Source organism: Sinohyriopsis cumingii, chromosome 17 (assembly GCF_028554795.1).
Source record: "Sinohyriopsis cumingii isolate HCF-2022 chromosome 17, ASM2855479v2, whole genome shotgun sequence".
Lineage (NCBI taxonomy): Eukaryota > Metazoa > Mollusca > Bivalvia > Unionida > Unionidae > Sinohyriopsis > Sinohyriopsis cumingii.
In genome coordinates this window covers 21,605,698-21,625,041 of record NC_142977.1, presented here as the reverse complement: position 1 = coordinate 21,625,041, position 19,344 = coordinate 21,605,698, and the positions used below count along the sequence as shown (strand labels likewise).

Genomic DNA, 19,344 nt, shown 5'->3' with positions numbered 1-19,344 from the left:
AATGACACACGCATACAAACACCTTTCAGGAGGGTGAGAAAATGTAAGTTTATTGTTTACGCTTTAGCAAGGCGGATAATAGGTTAAGTATGTATTTTCTCTTTAGAAAGGAGCGAACATGCGGTAAGTATGTTATTTTCTCTTTAGGAAGGGGGAGAAGATGCGGAAAATATAGAATTTACTCTTTCGAAAAGAGAGACAATGCGGAAAGTGCATGTATATTGTTTCCTCTTTAGCATGGGTCGAACCTGCGGAAAGAATATCTTTTTTATCCTTAGGTAGAGGGAAAGTGCTATAAGTATATTGTTCTCTCTTTGATTTGAGGCGATCATGTGGTAAGTATACTGTTGCTCTTTAGTAAATGGAGATAACGCGGTAATTATATTGTTTTCCCTTTTGAAAATGGATATAATGCGGTAGGTATAGTATGCTCTCTTTCAGAAGGCGCGAATATGCGGTTAGCACAATGTTTATTCTTTCGGAAGGGAAGAAAATGGGGTAAGCATATTGTTTTCTCTTTTGGAAAGGGAGAACATGCGATAAGTATATTATTTTCTCATTAGGAAAGGTAGAACATATAATAGTTTATTGTACATTATGTTGGTGTTTTGCCTTATAACTTAATTTGCTTTGCTGTGTTTGTATAAGGTGCCCCCTTTATAGTATTTTTTTAATGGCCTTGGTTTCTGCTCCTTTTATTTTTTTTATTTATTTAATTTTCTTTTATTTTAAATATTTTGTTTGGAAAGGTAGACAAACACATGTATCTAGTCTTAAATTCCTTCACTAGCTAGATTGTTATATTATGACTTCTTTCTGAACTTTACGTAATTGAATAAATAAATGGGTACACTGGTCTTTGCTATACTGCTTTCATCAGCTCTTGTCACCTGTGTATGTATATTGTTTTTACGATTTTGTTTCTCTATCAAATTGAGGGTGTCATTCGATTTGTATTAACGTTTGCTTTATTTCGTTTGCTGCGAATACCTTTTTGCATTCTTTTGTAACCCATTTTTCTTTAGTGCCACTCGGACCTTTGTTTAAAATAAACATTTTTCTATCTTTATTTCCCGTACATCTTTATGAAACAGCAGAAATCAAATGGAAATGAACTAACGGAAAAAATATTAAATGGAATATATCATGTTATAACAGTAACAAAATAACTTTATACTGAATAAGAAAGTATTTTCAGCATTAAATTTTGGCCATATTTGTTATTTTTTAAATTGTTTTCCCGGATAGTGACATGTAAAATTATGTTATGATTGCTTCCGTTGTTACAAAAGTATTCATATCTATATGATGGTTTTATTTTGTTTCCACTTTATTTATGTCAATAGGCTTGTTTGTTTATGGTTGCAACTCTTGTGTCTATTATGTCAGCCTGAGTATACTGATGGGAGTCTTTGCCGAAAATTCAAATATACCATATCTGTGTGGATTTTAAAACTGTCCCTTATGTTTTCCAGTGATTATTACCGCTTTTAAAGCTACATTATTTTAATTGAAACCTTTCAGACCAAACCATTCATTGCAGGATAAAGATAACTAAAATAACAAATGTGATTCCAGAAAAGTCTCAACATACTTTTAATGTAATTGTTTCTATTTGAAATATTCATTCACTTACCTCAAATATGTAAGTGTACGAAATGTGGCGAATTTTAAAGTGGTGACAGGAAACTCAAAATATATTAAGATTTTCTTACATTTACTAAACCTAAAAAGCAGAATATCGGAAGCAGTCACATATACCTTCTGGAAGTCAAAAGATTACTCTCTTCATTTACTTTAATAATTTTAATTCTATAATAAACGAATGTTACAAATACACCAGATAATTATTTTAAGGTTCAATTTGGCAAGTTAAAAGATGCAGGAAAAGTTAATATAATAATTTTATAATTATTATTTATAATTTTGCAAGTTAAACAATTCTTACAATTCAAAAAAATGTGTAAAAAGTAACAACCTTTATAAACGTTTTCAGCATACTATGCTACCGAAATTAAGGGGTGTTTCTGTAACTAAAAGATACCAAAGTTATTACTCTCGTAGCAGATCAAAATAATGGCAATGCAAAGCTTCCTCTTAGAGTTAAATCGCTCTCAAACCAACCTCGGTACACGGGTCACATTAAAAGCCGTGAATTTCTCAGCCATTGTTTTAGATTAAAAGGTCTCCAGATCGTCATCATCAACAAAGACGGAGTCATTAAAGCAGCGACCTATCGACCACTCTGTGTGTCACGACAACGTTAAGGTTATGATCCAAGCCACACAAAATATCAATTTCAACCATAAAATGGTCTATATGTTCATGATAGCACTTGTATTCATTCTACCTTTATTTCGCTCTTTTCAAAAGAGTACACATAAAGTAACGACGTGTGACACAGTTAAATAGGCACCTGTACAAACTGGTAAACGGAATGTAGTAAACGCAGGGCCGGAATCAAAGCCTGACTGAAACAGCAGAGTATGACCGGAGTCGAATCCCGCATATAAAGATTAAGAGAAAATATTATACTTACCCCAGATACAAATGGTGTCAAGTCTGATCTGCCAACTGATGATGGTTGTCCTGACTGTGTGGAAATGAACTGAGGTGTGGGCGGGCGGACCAAGGATAGCTGTGGAGTTACAGCGGCAACCTGAACGGATTGGGATTTGAGTTGAAAGAGCGATGCAGGCTGTGGGGATGGTGTGATATCCTCACTAGCAGCGGTAGTGTCGGTCTCCTCCACATAAGAATCTTTATCATCTGTAATGGCCACACAAGATAACAGATTTATATCTGCACACAGCTGTTTGTATGTCATTATTTATTACAAGTACAAAAGCACAGTTATATGAGGCAAATGTAATTTAGAATTCTACTTTCAGAATAGAAGCACGGTGGAAATCACAGGATTATTTAGTTGTGCACAGACTCGATGCGTAATGATACCTATGACAATATTTGGATTGTGAAACAATACATATCAAGATACTTGGACTGTGATACAATACATATCACGATTCATGGATTGTGTTACAATACATATCATGATACTTGGATTGTGATACAATACATATCACGATACTTGGATTGTGTTACAATACATATCATGATACTTGGATTGTGATACAATACATATCACGATTCATGGATTGTGATACAATACATATCACGATTCATGGATTGTGTTACAATACATATCACGATACTTGGATTGTGTTACAATACATATCACGATACTTGGATTGTGTTACAATACATATCATGATACTTGGATTGTGATACAATACATATCACGATTCATGGATTGTGATACAATACATATCACGATTCATGGATTGTGTTACAATACATATCAAGATACTTGGATTGTGTTACAATACATATCACGATACTTGGATTGTGTTACAATACATATCACGATACTTGGATTGTGTTACAATACATATCACGATACTTGTTTTGAGATACAATAAAGATAATGATACTTGAATTGTGATAAAATACATATCACAATACTTGGATTGTGTTACAATACATATCAAGATACTTGGACTGTGATACATACATATCACGATACTTGGATTGTGTTACAATACATATCATGATACTTGGATTGTGATACAATACATATCACGATTCATGGATTGTGATACAAATCAATCACAGAACTTGGATTTTAATTCAAAATATGTCGCCATATTTATCATACAGTTGTAGATGCACAAGTGACAATGCACTTTGTATATCATTGCAGACTCCTTCCTTGCCCAAATCTTTTGGCCTGTAATGTCTGTGTATATGTGCTGCGTTCTAAGGACGTGGCAAGCTTGATAATGAACGTGTATGTATCATGACTGGTATGTAAATTTTGCATGATTTCGCTATTGATTGTATAAAGTCTTTGTAATTAACACCGAAATAGTTTCCAAATTTCGCATTTGTCGGATTCAGTCCATGGTGTAAACAGCTTTAGAGAAAGATCGGTAATTTGGCAACCTCATAAAATGAGAGAGTTAATAGCGCTAGGAATGGAGATAAAGTATCGAATGTATTTAAAAAGCAAAGCATCGCAAAATTGGTATTGCATAAGCTGACAACCTTGTCTTCAAGTTTAACTTTGGAAATTTGGATATAAAATATAATCAATTATTTGAAAATATACAATTTGCCCGAACTACTAAATGATGACAAACTGGTTGTGTCAGCATATAAAATTAGCTTTGTCGAACCTCATCCTTTAATGCGGGGAAAACTCCATAACATTTCACATTCTATTTCAGTTTGCATTTCAAAGATTCAACTTGCCAAATCCTATACAACTGAAAGCTCTCTCTCTCTCTCTCTCTCTCTCTCTCTCTCTCTGTGTGTACGTGAATGGGAAGTCTGTGTGTACAAATGTCATCAAAAATCCCTTTTTTATATTTAGCACTTACCAGTTTTTTTCTTCTTATTAGAAGGTGAGCCATCATCAGCAACGCCACTCTCTTGGATCGCTGTAATAATAATAATAATAATAATAATAACCGAAGTAGATGTTATATGTAGCATTCCATTGTTTCGCATAATTTGGCAGTTCAATTATTCATTGTAGAAATATAATCCTATCTTTCCATGTACATATCCTATTACAGCTAAATCTTTCTCAAGCATCCCCATAATGGAACTATGAAAAGTATCCTCTAAAGAAACTTTATTTTAAAGGAGGAATATTTTAAATGGCTTACGGGGTCGTGGAAAGGCCTATGTGTACGACACGATAGTGGTTAATATTGGTAATATTTAAGGAATTTGGCGTTATTAACAATGCATGATTCCTTTACGAAGATGGACAATTATAGTGGTGACAAAACTAGTGCAAATAAGATCAAAATTATGATCAATTTTAAATTAAAGTTCCTTAAACCTATAATCACGCATTGGTATATAAAAAGCAGTTTTTGAAAAGACGAGTATCATAGAAAACTTAACTCCTGAAGAATCTAGCCAGATATTTCTGCATTTAAACATATTCCATCGATTATAAACGGCTTGTAAACCTACATATTTAGAAGAACCCTGCTTCACTACATCCACTCCCACCCTATCCTCAAACAATAAATTATGACACAGCCTGTACCGAAATATAAACATCGTTGTCATAAGTCTTTTGACCTTTACCTCAAACGTTTTGCTTTTGCCCATAGCCTCTGACCACCCCACAAAACTCGCTATTACAATTATTCTTAAATGCTAGCGAGCTATGCAACCTTTACTCGCAACATTGCAAAACTGGGCCACTGAGCCCAAACTGTATATGAAAAGCGAACCTAGGCCACTGAATGAAATTCGTTAAGAAGATAACTTGGCCCACTCACGCTCCAAACCTATTTTTATAACAACAAAAACCTCTGGCTTTTTTAACGCCCTAAACGTTTACGAGGAGACCTGGCCCCTGATTCCCAAGATTTTATGAGAAAATGCCTGGGCTACTGTTGGTCGAGTCGGCTGTTAGAACCTGCCGAACGTAAATGATATATAGTGTTCCGCCTGCATTAGCGGGCATAAAATTAAATTGTTACTTTGAAAAGGCTACTTATATCCCCAATAGCTTCGCTTACAGAGACATTGCCAGCAAAAGTAATGTCAAGTTCTGGAAGCCTTGATAAGACGCTGGTCAACTGAAATCTTGCAATGTATTGTAACGACTTGTAAAACCCTGCAATATTTTACGAACAATCATCATGACGTTTACAACAATAACTATAGCGAGGGACAAGATCTGAATAATGACGGAATTCAAAGTCATTTAGGAAAATCTTCACAAGTCCAACAATGGTCAACGCGAAAGAAAGGATGAATAGGTCTCTGCTTTGGAAAGGTTGTTCGAATATCACAGTTTTTAGCTACTCAAGCTCAAGCAAACCATGCTTACAATGTCTAATACATTTTGTGAGCAACGGCGACAGTTTAACCATGATAGTATACAGCTAGTTGTTACACGTTGATACATAATAATGCACAAATGATGGTGTTACCGTTGAAAGACAACCAGACGACCGCAAGGTATTTGCAAGACGATTGTTCTTAATGGGTGATTTGAGAGGCATATGGAAATATTAGGAAAGCGGCTCCGAGTAGCAAAATAAATAGAACAACAGCAAAAATACTAAAGTAGACAACATATGAGAAGGTTTCGATCCATTAGCGTACAAATCAAGGGCGTGTGTCTTCATTCCAAATAAGGTGTCAGGGTGCCCAAAGAAGCCGGTGTCTAATTTCATCTTTCCAATGCCATCTGTGGCCCTCAAAGCGCAGGACCTCGATATTGCCCTGCTGTCTCTCTGAGTCTACTTGTATCTGGTCCAACAGTATATTCGGGCCTTACGGTATCTTTTCGGCCAATAATACGTTTGTGTTTCATTCCGCAGACAATGCCACCACCTGGATAATTCTAAATGTGCTAAAGGTCTACTACGAGACATATGCCATTAAACGGAACATCTGGCAACAAATTACAAATCCGATGAGTAAGCAAAATTACCATTTTTGCCAATGTCCAACCATTTCCTCAGTGATATGTACCAGTCTTGTAGCCTACTGGGTCATCTAGGCAAGCCTGTGCAAGCTGTTGCAATAGCCCGGCTGGATCGACCACGCGAATGCCATTTTAAGCTAGAGCTAGAGCGTCCCGCCAGGTATAGTGCAAATCCCCACGACTATATTTGTTTTGTTCTCCATTCGACGACATCAATTCAAGCACTATTCCATTCTTGGATACATGTTCTATAGCTCTACCCTAGAAAAGAGTATCGGACGGATCTTAACATTCGCATCATCATCTCTCCCTGCAAAACGTCCAACATCAATATACTGCTCGTTATGTTTGCCATCCAAAATTGCAACCTACTTACAATCTTCAAGGAGATGCTTACCGCTGGCGTTATGTCCGCGACCGTCCTCCGATTTAAATTTATAAATTTCCGCACTGATAAGGCCATCATTAGCGTGGACAATCGTTGCCAGCAATAGGAAACACGAACTATATCATATGAGTGTAAATCAATGGATATCGTGTACACTATAGTAGTGGCTAAGTGATATTATGCAAGTCATATTCATATCAGCATCGGCTGCTGCGGCAGCACTGCATTTTGACGCCTACAATCCCGCCGGTTTTCGTCTCATTAATGCGAACAAGGCCACAGCCGTATTTGAGGAAGGAGAAGCAATGCTAGCCCTCGCTGTCGCTGGCGGCGTGAAGGATGTGAAAGCGTTGCTCGAACGCGTCAGCAGGTTGGCAATACCCATGTCCAAGACTTTGATGCCCGAACCTTTTACAACTGTCAATGTCGTAGTCGGTCAAAGCTTGCCATCCAGGTTCAGCATCATGCCACAGGCTTGACCACGGTTTTGGCTCACACTATATTTGAAGATGACTGGCAATCTCTCTTGTAAAAACATCATTTCAGGACATCCAAGACACCACACTCTATATGGTAGCCACAATATACCGTAACCAGAGCAAGCGCGACATGCAATTTTACTCGTTGAAGTCAGCTATTGGAATCAAAAGGATTCTGTGGAGCTAAGGTGCAGAGAACATCGAGCTACATTCTCCCCTCCTAAACTTGTATCAAGGTCGTCGACGGACGTACAATTTCAGATGGGTTTTGAAATTGTGTACCTACACTTTCAAGCTTAAAACAGTGTTACCAAACATGCTAAATTTGTGTACTCCCCGTGACTCCTACCCCAATTCTAACCTCTACCTCAGCTAGCTTTGTGTCCATGACCCACACGTTATAACTATATATGCACATATGTGGTGCCCTACTGTTGTTATATGATTGCATTAATAAGTTAGTCTGGATGGGAATAGAGCCAGCACACCACGACACCATCGTACCGCTCAAGTACGCACTTCGGGGATTTTGGTTATACATAAGAGTGGAAACTGAACCACGTACTCTTATTTCAGTGTCCGAGGTGGGCGAGGAGTGAATGGACCCTCATTTTAGTAGCTTCATTGGACAGAGTAATTTCATCCAAGTATTCTTAGGTTTGAAGGCGTCATCTTGCAAGGATTTTTGAATAAATAACATATGTGCTTTTGGTGGTTTAGGAATGAGTTAATAGATTGATATTAGACATATCATTGGTTCGTGCCCCTATTATTTGTTATTATTTCAGTCAGGGAGGATTTGGTTGAGTCTAAACAGTTTGGTAACTTTGACCTTAAATTCTTTGAAACTATTGCTCGAAAACTAAACAGTTGAAATAATACTCTCTCTCTCTCTCTCTCTCTCTCTCTCTCTCATTTCTGTATTTAAATGGTGGCATCATTAAAGTCCCAACCTGTTTTCGTTAATGACTATTTGAAATCTGAAGGTAAAGTACATGAAATCAATTTCCTAAACCGGTTTACGCACCGTGTACGTAGAGTTTACGTGAATGGGAGGGGCACGTTGGGCCGAGTGGTCAAAAACGCTCTCCGTTACGGATCACTGCCATCTCACCTCTGTCTGCGTGGGTTCGAGTCACCAATTCGGCCAATGTTGGTATGTGAGAAGCTTGCCAGTGGCTACTCGTAGGTCACAGGTTCTTTCCGGGGTTTTCCCGGGTTCTACCTCCACCATTAATACTGAGCGCCATGTATAGTCTATCGTGTGCTGGAAAATTGCGTTAAACCCTACAACAACAACAACGTCAATGGGAAGCCTATATGTACACACAACATCAATCGCATATATAAACCCCTCTATTATATATTCAGTACTTACGAATTTTTCGTTTCTCATTAGAAGAATAGTCATCACACACAGTGCTAGTCTCTTGGATCGCTGTAATAATAATAATAATAATAATGATAATAATAATGTGTAACATTCCAACGTTTCAGATAATTTGGCAATATGATTTTTTCTATGCACGGAAATGCATACTATATGTCCATGTATATTTCCCTTTACACGTAAATATGTCTTAGTAGCAACGTCGTTGAAGTGAGAAAAGTGGCTTATAAAGAATGGTAGTTGTTTAGTGAAGGATTATTTATACAGCAAAGTGATCGACATGGTCGTGGAAGGGCTAGTTTGTACTTAATACCAACGATCTTTAAAAGACGTTTTTACTGTGCTGTGGATAATGCATGATTCTTTCATGCAGGCGGACAATTCTAGTGCAGACAAAAATTGTGCCAGATAAGATCAAGAATATATTTATCGTCTGCTTATGGCAGTTATGTTATCGTATTTATTTTAGAATAGACAACTCTGGTGGCCTAGTGGTTAGAACCTCCGCCTCGGATGCGGGAGGCCGATGAATCGAAACCCGGCCGAGTCACATCAAAGAATTTAAAAAATGGTACTACCAGTTGCCTCGCTCGGCGCGAAGCATTAAGAGGTTAGTGTTAGGGCTGTTCGGACTGGTGTCAGGATAATGTGACTGGGTTGGACATCATGCTACATGTCTGCGGCATGATGTCACAGTGGCATACATCACTATAAAGTGCCACACTGCAGACACCGTAGCGATATGACTGAAAAAAATGTTAAATCTACGTTAAAAATCCAAATCTTACAGACCCGCCTTTTTAGAGTAGGTGGTTTATATGTATTTGCACCGTTACTTGTCTACTCTTCTCATTGTAAAGCATATTATTCCAATTATTTCTCAGTAGTGTCTTTTCATAAATTTACTCTGATAGTTTCTGTGTAGGTCATTTGTAAGTTACAAAATGATATCTTCATATTTTTTTCGGAACGAGCTTTGTTGTGACAGTAAAGGGTCAATTTATTACTCGTCTTTGGGATTGCAGTATATTGTTACCTTCATTCAGTTTCTTTTCTCTGATCTATTGCACTTTTTAAGTCTTGGTATTATGGTATATTTTTACCTTTACGGGATCGTTTCGGTGTATAATCCTGGATTATAACCACTAAGTGTCGAGTTTTACCTGGATAAATAGCTCGACTGGTTATGTAGAAAGGTAATCAATGGATTGATATATAACAAGTCGGTGAATCTATGGATGAATGCATTGTATGTACAAGCGTCTATGTGAGTGTGGCTATAAGTAAAATCAGGTTGGTATGCATGCGCGTATGAATACATTAAATGAATCGATGAAAGACTGCATTGACAAACACAGGCAGACTTAGAGACAGACAGACAGATATAATAGAATAGAATATAATAGAATAGATAGATAGATAGATAGATAGATAAAGTTCCCAGACTATTTGTCCCATGACCGAGTCGGTCCATTAACGTTCTCGACCCATAACGTACTCCATCCACATAATAAAAATATGATCGACCTTTCGGTCAGCGAATTATATTATCATAACGTGGATGTGATGTTCATTGTTAAACGGCCGTTTAATTCTGCATTCGTTTCTTTCAACTGTCATTTATTTGGAAAGAGGAATATAGTCGAAAAATAATCATAATCCCAGATTAACTAAATTAGATACTTCATAATTAACATTTTGAAACTGCCACTGTCCTGCCAATGTTAATTGTCAATTTAACTTATTACCTGTGTACTCTACTACCTGTGATTGTAAACAGGTGTTGCCAAGTGTAATCTAATTACAGTCGCACTTCCCAGCCGCGTATGTAACATATTTTGTATCAACAGTAAATATTTTACATTATTTTAAGTTTTAGACGTATCTGTAATTGTGAGACCATTATGTTAAATGAGTCAAATATATAATTTATTAAAATAAAAAAGATAACAAACATACAAAGCAAACATTTCTAAATTTTATATTCATGCACGAGCGCATATAGTATTGACCTTGTGCCATCACTTCCTGGTGATGTGTACTTAGTCGTGTTTGTATACGGACTGGTGCGTGCAGGCATAGCGATGGGTGCCGTTTATCCGTGGACCCGAGTTTGAACTAAGACTTAACAAACCTCAAAGCTGTATGATAATATTATATATATATATATATATATATATATATATATATATATATATATATATATATATATATATATATATATGCCCATTTAAAAATGAAGGTTACTGATCCCCTCACTGTTAATCATACCTGTAAAATATGCATAATAATTAACCACAAACTAACTAGATAGCAAATAGCACGTTTCAATTAAATTTGTCTTGTTCAATAACGCTGCCATACAATATCAATGCTTAGGCCCACTTTGTTGTTTGTCTACTCGGTAATGGACCCTGGATAAATTTCTTAATATAATTTGTATGGGCCGAATCTGTAATGGACTGTGTTCGTTATCGGCCCACTCCTCTATTGGCTGAGATCTACAGAGAATTATAAGTATACACCAAGACCAAAAAATATCCAACCTGTATGTAGTATTATTTGTATTAAATATTAATTCTGCCTATTATCAAGCATTCTCTTATAGAATCGAGGACCGCTCCGGCGGCCTAGTGGTTAGAGCGTCCGCCTCGGATGCGGAAGGTTGAGGGTGCAATCCCCTGCCGAGTCATACCAAAGACTTACAAAAATGTTACTAACAGCTGCCTCGCTTGGCGCTCAGCATTAAGACTTTAGTGTTAGCACTGGTCGGCCTGGTGTCAGGATAATGTGCCTGGGTGGGACATCATGCTACATGTCTGCGGCATGATGCCCGAGTGCTAGACATCACTATAAACTGTCACATTGCAGACATGACTGAAAAATTTATAAAGCTACGTTAAAAATCCAAATCACACACACACACACACACACACACACACACACACATATATATATATATATATATATATATATATATATATATATATATATATATATATATATATATATATATATATATATATATATATAATTTATTAAAATCCAGGAATAATACTTCCCGTTCTGTCTGATGTATATTTATAATTCTCAATAAATAATCCCATATACACCTTGATTTATTACATAGGAATCCGGAATGACCGTTTTGATAGATGAGAATTATTTACAAGGTCGTCATGCTACACACGAGTGCAGATAACGCTGACTCGGTTGCAACATGTTATGGTAATGTGTGCTTAGTTGTTGTTGTTGTTGTTGTTGCAGGGTTTAACGACATTTTTCAACACACGATAGGCTATACACGGCGGCCAGTATTAATGGTGGAGGAAGAACCCGTGAAAATCCCGGAAAGAACCACTGCCCCACGAGAAACTAATGGCAAGCTTTCTCACATACCCACATTGGCCGAAACGGAGACTAGAACCCACGCTGACAGAAGTGAGATGGCAGTGATCCGTAAAGGAGGGCGCTTTAGACCACTCGGCCACTCGGGGCCCCTGTGTGCTTAGTTGTGATGCATCATGGACTGGTGTGTGCAGGCAAGGTAATGTGTGCCGTTTACCCGCGGACCTGGCTTCGAATCTCCGTAGAGTACAAATTAAGAAAATTCTTTAGCCTAAATGATAGTCTTATTTGCATTATATATATATATATATATATATATATATATATATATATATATATATATATATATATATATATATATATATATATATATATAATTTGTATCACCTGATCATTGGAGTTCATAATACCACAAAGTTCTATGTAGTGGTCGCTATGCACCTTACGCGGTTCTTCTGACGCCTTAATCTCTACTCACGTTAAGTACAATAACTGCATGTACACCCTTGTACTCAAACTGTTTGAATTTTTTCTGATTTACGTTTGAATGGCAAATGGTTGAATGTATCGAGTCAGTACTTTAGAATTTTAATAATTTATCTGTTTTGAATTAGCGAAACGTGTCGATGTATCTTTGAAGTCGCGAAATCTGATCCACATTGGGGGCATACATGTAGAATTTTTCTTTTGCAAGGTCAGAGCTCTGATTTGACAGACTTTGTGTTCACTATTTAAATGTACGTAACCGTTGAATGGGGCCCTCCGGGAGAATAATTAATGTTTAGACTTAATCCGGTTCACGTTTTGGAATTAAGCTTTCTGCGTGCATAACAGTAGACACTTGTATAAAATACGGGATTTTTACTTCTCGTTTCTTAATTTCACTATCGTTTCCAACATTTATATACATGACGCCTGTCCATAAAAAGAACTTTTAAATGTTGACTTATGAGAGGAAAGAGATTTTTAAAACATAATTTGAAGTGATATTGGGCGGAAGAATGAGTTGAGCTGGGGTTGGGAAGATTGCTATTTTGGTTGCATATTATTTTTTTTTAAATTATTCGTTTTGCAAGTAAGATTTTGGAAATATATTTATTTTGGGCCGCTCCGTTCAGCAAGGCTTTTATTCTGAATTTATGTAAATGTGAACGCTCTGATGTTTCGAAAACAGATTCCCACTGAGCTTAGTGCCTTTCTCAAGGACACAGCGAGACAGCCGACCAAGATAGTCCTCGGTGGCTATCAAACCCTCGACACCTGTATTACGAGATCCATGCCCTACCAAGTTACGGCGGCCTCGCTTTTAACTCAGTTAAACAAAATACAAATGTCACATTTAGCCACTATATCAGTTCACTGTACCTTCCACATGGCGATCAATGGAGGAGTTTTATGAATGCAAGAGGAGGAGTGAATGACGTAAGGCATGATTATAAAGGCATGTTAGTACAATTCAGGATATATGGTATCAATTTAAAGCAAAGTTCTAAGCATGTACACATACAACTTTACAGCGACAAAAAAAAAAAAAAAAAGAAAAAAAAAAGAAGAAAAACCAGCAAAATAAAACCTTCCAAATAAGCATATGAAGAACTGCACAATAAAACTAGAAAGTAAATATGTTAAAATTTTGTGCAAGAAATAGGAAATAAATGATAAAGAAAAATTAAATGTCATCAACAAAATTGCGACAACAGCGGTATTCCGTCCAAAAACAAAAATGAGAACTGTCTTTAGTGGAACATACTGATACAATTTCTTCGATTTGTTCAAATTTACAACAACAACAAAAATCTTTCTCACAGAGTGGATGTTGTCTTGTCACATTACTCAGCTTGAAAGTGTTCCACAGTGGTACTGATAGGACCTTATTTAGAAGACACCCACAAACGGCTTTATTACAGTTTTAAAAAAAAAACATTCCAGCAAGACAAAACTAATTTTTCAAAGACAAGTACTCTAGCTCCCATGCTACGTATATTTTAGACAGTATGCTACGTATATTTTAGACAGTATCATACGGATATTTTAGACAGTATGATACTTATATTTTAGACAGTATGCTACGTATATTTTAACCAGTATGATACGGATATTTTAGACAGTATGATACGTATATCTTAGACAGCATGATACGGATATTTTAGACAGTATGACACGTATATTTTAGACAGTATGCTACGTATATTTTAGGCAGTATGATACGGATATTTTAGACAGTATGACACGTATATTTTAGACAGTATGATACGGATATTTTAGACAGTATGACACGTATATTTTAGACAGTATGATACGGATATTTTAGACAGTATGACACGTATATTTTAGAGAGTATGATACGTATATCTTAGACAGTATGATACGGATATTTTAGACAGTATGACACGTATATTTTAGACAGTATGCTACGTATATTTTAGGCAGTATGATAAGGATATTTTAGACAGTATGACACGTATATTTTAGATAGTATGATACGTATATTTTAGACAGTATGCTACGTATATTTATGCTAGGTATATTTTAGACAGTATGCTACGTATATTTTAGACAGTATGATACGGATATTTTAGACAGTATGCTTCCTGGCGAGGCAAAAATATCTTCTTTTCATATTTGAAAAATAAATACTACCCCAAGAGACAAAACTAAAATACTAGCAATATTGAACCCCCGATAACTTACCCCCCACCCCGCAAAAAAATTGTTAAAAATAAGTAAATATGCAATGAACATAAATATTTATATTATTTGATCCATATCGCCATGCGGTAAAAAAACTCTAATATATGAATTGCTAAGCTATGGCGACATACGTGCATCACAAGATTAAGTGAGACAGACTTGAGCCCATAAGATTCTGAATTCAGATAACAATTGGTTTTTAAAGCCTGTGGTAGAACAACGTCAAGTGTAAAAGATTTAATTTATATTTTCAAAATGATAGCATTTACAACACAAAATTAAACTAAAACCATTATATAAATAGAGGATGCCTACATGCTTATAGCTGATGTAAAGAAGTACTTCACCAGTGAAGTCGAAACACGAAACCACAAGTAACAACGCAAAATGTTTCTACTTCAGGAATGAATTATTACATTATATATATATATATATATATATATATATATATATATATATATATATATATATATATATATATATATATATATATATTTCAAACAACGTGGAGTTTATTTTAATTGTATATTTATAAAGACAGAATCATTCGATTTGCATAGATTTGTTTCTCCATCCAGTGTCAACGCGACTAAAATTAAAGTTCCAAAATTTTGTAATAATTTTAGGACAGCGACTTTTAACAAATTTATATTTTCTTCATTTTGTGCCTTTTGTCAAATTAAGGAATGTTTTCATGCGAAGTTGAAGACATTTGTATTTTTATTAACAATCTTCTTGCATAGATTGATGAACATTGCTGGAGTGGCTGTATTAATAGCAATATTACAACGCTCCAGAGATTTCAGAGAGTAACTTCATTAAACATCAGATGCAATTGACAGAGTTTCCTTATAAAGATTGTGGCTGGTATGTTTGTTTATATTTTCATTCAAGCATTAATTTTGAATGTTGGCAGGTCTGTGGCCTATTCCGGTAACAGAGGCCTTACACAAATTTCGATTGTTTAATTTTTAGGCCTGCATTCAACACAAATCCATGCCTGATTTCTCTGTCGTTTTCTGACATTATTATGAACGTGATGACTTAAACGTTGCTATACAATACATAATCAAGCGTTTTTCTTAGCAATGTGTACCACATGTCTTTCAATGTAATGTGTCTATACGCATTGGAGAAACAGAATGTCGAATAGAAACAAGTCATGTAAGTTCATTCATTGACAATTTCCTTGATTCATAAGTAAAACCAAGTATAAAAATATTAATACGTGAAGCCTGCTTCATGTTGCTAAGGGTTGATTTGTATGCATCCTAAATTGCTCCTTTCGTTTGATTACATAAATATATAGTAGAGGGTCAATAGCCTTACACATTTAAAGATATATCCATCATGATGTACAGAGAGAGAGAACAACAACAACAAATTGGCTTCAGTAATGAAATACACGTTTGAAGGACATACAAAAGGACAAATGTTCTTCATATATGGATAAAGAAAGTAGTTCCAAAAATGATATTGCCACTGTGGCGATATAATTTTACTCCCACTGATATAATTCGATATCTCAACATTACATATATAATAATTATACGATTGGATAATAATAATAATAATAATAATAATAATAATAAAGATAATAATGCAAAAAACAAAGCAAAATACATGTTACCTTTGTCCATTAGCACAGTTTAACACATTAAACTGGCCAACCACAGTTAGACTAGTCAGGAAAGGAAAGGAATTTAACATGATACATGTATGTCAGACAAACAACAAACATGCAAACCAGTTGGCGTTCAACTTCTAAATGACTATACAAATTATATCATGATATTACAATGATCAGCTCGGTGGTGATACAAAATTCTGGCGAATCCAGTTAAACATGACAGCATGGATGAATGTGAAATATGTTAATGGCATTGATTTGATTAAAAAAGTACGAGTTAGCAAAATCAACGTATAACTGTTGCAATTCAATGCAGTATATTCAGTACTGTGAGTGTACGTATGTCAAGGTAGGCCTATATGTTTGTCTCTTTCTCTGTCTGTCTGATGGAGAGTATGTATGTGGGTGTTTGTACAAATATGCGTAGAAAAACTTGTACGACTGGTATTTCAAACCGTTACACTTCGCCTTACGCTGTAGCTACAGATACTGAGAGAGAGAGAGAGAGAGAGAGAGAGCATGCATGAAACATGATATTCAGAACACCAACCGATAGTGCTGGACCACTGCCCTTCTATCTGCTTTGTTATTTCCGACCCGACTTTCTTGACGAGGTCCAAAGCCTGCTTATAACCACTGGCATCTAGTGCTTCCTCCAGTGCGCTATAGTCACCCTCCTTCAATATTCCTCTTTCTTCCATCAAATGGAACACCTCCATTGGCTCTTCCTTAACGCGCAACAGTCGTCCCGCGGGTAAGGCAGCATTGTGCAGGTAACCAACAAAATTTTTGTAACTCTGACCATCGATGTACATGAGATCACAAAGGTGTACCAGGAGTTTATTATGTTTTTGTCTGATGTGAAGTGGTACCAACGCCATACTGCACAACCCGGACGAAAGTACACTGTTTTACGTATTGTCCTTCACACTATTTGCGATACAAGCATGTACCCACACGCACTCTCATTGTTTGAATTGTGATATGTTAAAGGCGACTGGTTGAATTTATCGAATCAGTGTTTCTTGAAACTGTAATAATAACTCATTCAACGTCTATGATAAGGGTAAAACTTGATAATGCCTCTCATTTGAAGCAGCGGTATCCGTTATACACCGAACGCATGCATGTATTTATTGTTACCTAGCCCACTGTTTCTTGTGTGTCATATTTCACAGACCTCTAGTTATCTATTTTTAAGTCCACGTTATTTAATGAGGTCCTCTTGGGGAATTATGAGTGTTGGGATTTAATCCGATTCGCTCCTTGGCGTTAAACGTTTTGCTTAGAAAGAACGTTTCGGTTACATTTCGATAGTCAGAGAAACGTTCATTCTAAACAGTAGTCTAGTTCCCTTCTTAGTATGCTCTCTGCGTTGCATTCGGCTATACTAAGTCAGGTGAACGCCGACGCCATATTGTCACGTGACCAAAACAAATGGCCTCGTATGGAGATATCTCGTTAATCTAACCGTGGCACATTTATTCCTTTAATATTCTGTTTGTTAGTGACACAATGCGATCTTTACTAATACTTTCGATTTAAACTATAGCAGTCGTTATCTTGTGTTCAAGGTTAACCAGCAAATCGGCGACGTAGGTATTTTTACAAATATTTCTACAATTAGGCGAAGACGAAGCATAGGGATGCACAGGGCCGGCGCTACCATATAGACAAACTAGGCAGCCGTCTAGGGCGCTGATTTCAGGGGGGCGCATTTTTAATTTATTTTTATTGTTTATACACTTTGAAATTGATATTTTCCTGGGGGGGGGGGGGCGCCAGAATATAACCTTCCCTAGGGCGCCAGATAGTCTGGCCGGGTCTGGCTCCGACCCTGGGGATGCACACAGCAATATTTTGTTAATATTGCACGTTTCCCACAATGTCATCTCAAAAATTCAATTTCCAATCGATTCCTAAATAGCTTTTACGTCGAAATTGAGATGAGTTTATGTACGGCAGCTTTAATTTTTCCAAAGATTAAGACGAAAATATATTCCCCACTTTACCAGGGGTGAGCGTAACGATTGTTTGGCTCATAATGCACATTTCACAATATGTCATCTAAACTATTCTAGTTGAAATGAATTCCTTGACCAATTATAAATAAATATGTATCGTTTTCTATGACAGCCCCAATTTTGTCATATATTAGGATCGATATAACAACACTCTTCTACGAAGGGGCGAAAGTCACGACATTTTGTCAAATATTGCACATTTCGACTGCATCATGTACGACATTCCATTTGCTATCGATTACTTGATAATTATTACGTCGGAATTGGTATAAGGTGATAGATGACGTCCTTAATTGGCCTAAGCTTATTATCAAATCCCTTCAATGAAGGCGGGCCGGGTGGGGGTGGGGGCAAATGTTGCCAAAAACTGAATATTGTAGACAGCATCATCTCAATATTCGATTTTCAATCAACTGTTTCATCAATTTTAAATTGATATTGATGTATTTGTTCAACATGACAACCCCCATTTTGCGATGGATTAAGACCAAAACACCAACCATTTTTTTAATTAAGCTGATAAATTTGGCAAATATTGGACATTTATTACTGTAAGTTCCAATTCAAATTGATTCCTTGAATGAAAGTGACACAGCATCCCCTACAACCTGGGGTGGAGGTGAAGGAGCCTAAAATACCATCAGATAAACTTTATTGGGAGTGGGCCATATCAATAAGTCTTTGGGAGTGGAGGAGCCAATTTCCTGCTACACCACTTCCATTGATATTGATAGATTACTGGAAATATATTCTATTCATTTGGCAAGGCACATTTATTGCCTCCACATGATGCAAAATTATTGTGCTGCTGTGTTGCAAGATTTCCAAAACAAATCATGAACTGCATTCAGGTTTCATTCACATGATTATA

General features: G+C 36.3%; 1 protein-coding gene across 1 annotated transcript in view; it reads right to left on the bottom strand.

Moving 5' to 3' along the window:
• Window positions 1-17,790, bottom strand: part of LOC149777904 (uncharacterized) — a 39,120-nt gene extending 21,330 nt beyond the window's left edge. The window contains exons 1-4 of the mRNA XM_089938998.1: window positions 17,000-17,790; window positions 8,769-8,828; window positions 4,443-4,502; window positions 2,540-2,769 (exon numbers count right to left, since the gene is read on the bottom strand). Of these exons, the coding sequence (XP_089795124.1) occupies window positions 2,540-2,769; window positions 4,443-4,502; window positions 8,769-8,828; window positions 17,000-17,330 (681 nt within the window). The 5' untranslated portion in view covers window positions 17,331-17,790. The remainder of the gene's footprint in view (window positions 1-2,539; window positions 2,770-4,442; window positions 4,503-8,768; window positions 8,829-16,999) is intronic.
• Window positions 17,791-19,344: the final 1,554 nt, after the last annotated feature.